The sequence below is a fragment of the Habropoda laboriosa genome, unplaced genomic scaffold, assembly GCF_001263275.1.
Source record: "Habropoda laboriosa isolate 0110345459 unplaced genomic scaffold, ASM126327v1 scaffold147, whole genome shotgun sequence".
Taxonomy (NCBI): Eukaryota; Metazoa; Arthropoda; class Insecta; order Hymenoptera; family Apidae; genus Habropoda; species Habropoda laboriosa.
The window spans coordinates 1091929-1094475 of NW_017100256.1; the positions used below are offsets into that span (position 1 = coordinate 1091929).

At 29.3% G+C, this 2547-nt stretch overlaps 1 protein-coding gene across 1 annotated transcript in view; it reads right to left on the reverse strand.

Moving 5' to 3' along the window:
• The window catches only part of LOC108572568, a 7255-nt gene that overhangs the window by 2488 nt on the left and 2220 nt on the right, over nt 1-2547 (reverse strand). Inside the window, exons 6-7 of the mRNA XM_017934828.1 lie at nt 1971-2371; nt 4-1691 (exon numbers count right to left, since the gene is read on the reverse strand). Coding sequence (XP_017790317.1) covers nt 4-1691; nt 1971-2371 — 2089 coding nt within the window. The remainder of the gene's footprint in view (nt 1-3; nt 1692-1970; nt 2372-2547) is intronic.

Sequence of the window (2547 nt, forward strand, 5' to 3'; positions counted from 1 at the left end):
GACGATATGCGGGACACTTGGTTACATTCGCGAGGAATAACTTCCTTATTAACGTATTTGCCAAAATTATTATCGCATTTGTCGCTTATTATATTTTCTATGGGTTTCCTAAAGCTTGTATCGATACAAGAATTTTTGTTATTCTCAATATTTTCATTCGGGCACGTTGCATTAACTATATTAGAAATATCTTTCTTATCCATAGAATAAGATCCGAAAATAGATTCTCTAATATTAGCGATGCTTGATTTGTTTCCTCCTATATTCTCGTTTACTTCGTCATAATTACAAATTTCTAGTTCTGTTCGCGTACAGAACTCTTTTTTCTCTACGTTCACCGCTGCGTTTGTACATTTTGATGATTCCGATTTTATTTGTAATTCGAACTTTTCTTGTATAATCGAATTTTCGACGAATATATGTGACGACTGTTCATTTTCTACGTAATTTAATGTATCATTGATAGAAGAAGTATCGGTACCCTTTGTAATCTCTTTAAAAATCGTCTCATTTTTATCATTATTTTGCGCTGTAATTAATTCGTCGCATTTAACATCAGAATTAATAACCATCTTCTTCGTGTAATCAGATCTATGCACTGTTTTATTGAAACAAACATTATCTATTTTTTCATTACTCGAGAGATTCTGATTGTTTCGTTCGAGTCCATCGTTTATTTCTGATAACGTTATCCTTTCAGTTATTTCATTGTTAATTACATTAAAGTTAGAATGATTAGAATGAACAGCATTATCTTTGGAATCATATTCGGTACATATCGTCGTATTATTTATACCTGGGCATTCTGTTTCTAGATCACAGACTTTTTTAAAACTTTCAACCCTTTCGCGTGTTTCAGGCTCTGAGAAAATGTCCGTTTCTATCAATCGCTTGATCACAGTTTGTTTATTAAATCTATCATTCTCCTTTTCGTCACTGCGTATATTCGAATTATCTCCATTATTTATATTATTACCATTAACAACGGTATGTGAAACGTTTGATACGTACTTTGTTAGTGGGAGTATCTCAGTTAAAACTGGTTTACTGTTTATTGTAGACGCTTTTATATTTATTTCTTTAGTATTGACTTCTGCATCAATCGATTTTCTTATGTTTTCTGTACAAGCTATCGACTCTTTGTCAATTTCCATTTTATTTTCATCGTTTCTAACGACAACTGTCCGACATGCATTCGATTCATTTTTTGCACTGATATTTTCGGTGGCACGTACCAATTGGAATGCATCTTCCGGCTGATGATCGACACTCCTCGAAATACCTTCTTGTGTTTTCTTCTTTATTTTAATCTTCTGTGATGCTTTTACTATCTTCAAGTCGATACTTTTCTTCGCTTCCTCCAACCATGGTAATTTTCTGCATTTTCTTTTCTTTATACACTTCTCGAGCACTATATCACTAGTTAAATCGATAATTACAATTTCATTGGACTTTCTACATTTCTTCCGCGAACGATTTTTATTTGATTTAATTATTTTAGGGTTAACATGCTTCGTAGAAATATTATTCGAAAAAGTATCTAAACATTTAAAACTAGTTTGCTCTTCCAAATTTAGAGGTTTAAAAGTTTTTAGCAAAGAAATAGATTCATTCTGCTTATTTTTATCTGATATAATTGAATTCACGTTATTATCTACATATTCTACATCTTTATTAACGATATCTTCGAGCTGAGCATGTGAATGAACATATAAATTATTAATTTTGTTACAACAGAACTATACTATCTTTATGTATGTGTTAGTTAAAATTTCTATATAATATTAATATCCTACTTTTATCACTTACATAAAGATAACCTTTCTAATATTGTTATATTTTAAAAACTAATAGATATAAATAATTTTTTTGGAACTTTGAAAGTAATAATGTCTTGTAGAATTATAAAATGTGGTCATTAAAAATAATAAATATGTATAAAAATAAGAAAGTAGTATATAAATAGATACCATTTTTGAATTAATTCTATTGGACGAATCAATGGGAGTTGCAGGTCCATCCTTTTGGCATACACTTCCATTACTTTCTCTGCAGTATTGAACAAATATTTCACAATGCTTTTTTATATCAAATTTATGTTGCAGCAGAGCTTTTGTAGAATTTGGTTGACTCTTTGGCACTTTTGGCAATACATCTTCTAATATACTCTGTGAGAATGTAGGTGGCAGTGGCCCCAGAGATGCAATTGCAGCAGCTGTTATTTGATTCTTTACAGCCACATTTTCAGTTATTTTTCTCCACAAATGATAAATGAGAAAGTAACGAATATACATAATACTTGATTCTGGATGTATGGGAATATTTTTTATTACTTTCCTGAAGGAGAAAATATCAGAAAGTAGAATGGCATCATATGAATTTTCATTTCTTAAAATTTTTTAAATTAAATGATATGAAAATTTAAGAAACAAAAAATAATTTGTTGTATTAGTATTACAATAATTGTATCTACTTAAATATAAGAAAGATTATTGCAAATTGAAAAATATTTACTCTTACAAATAATAAAACTAATTTTATATTTTA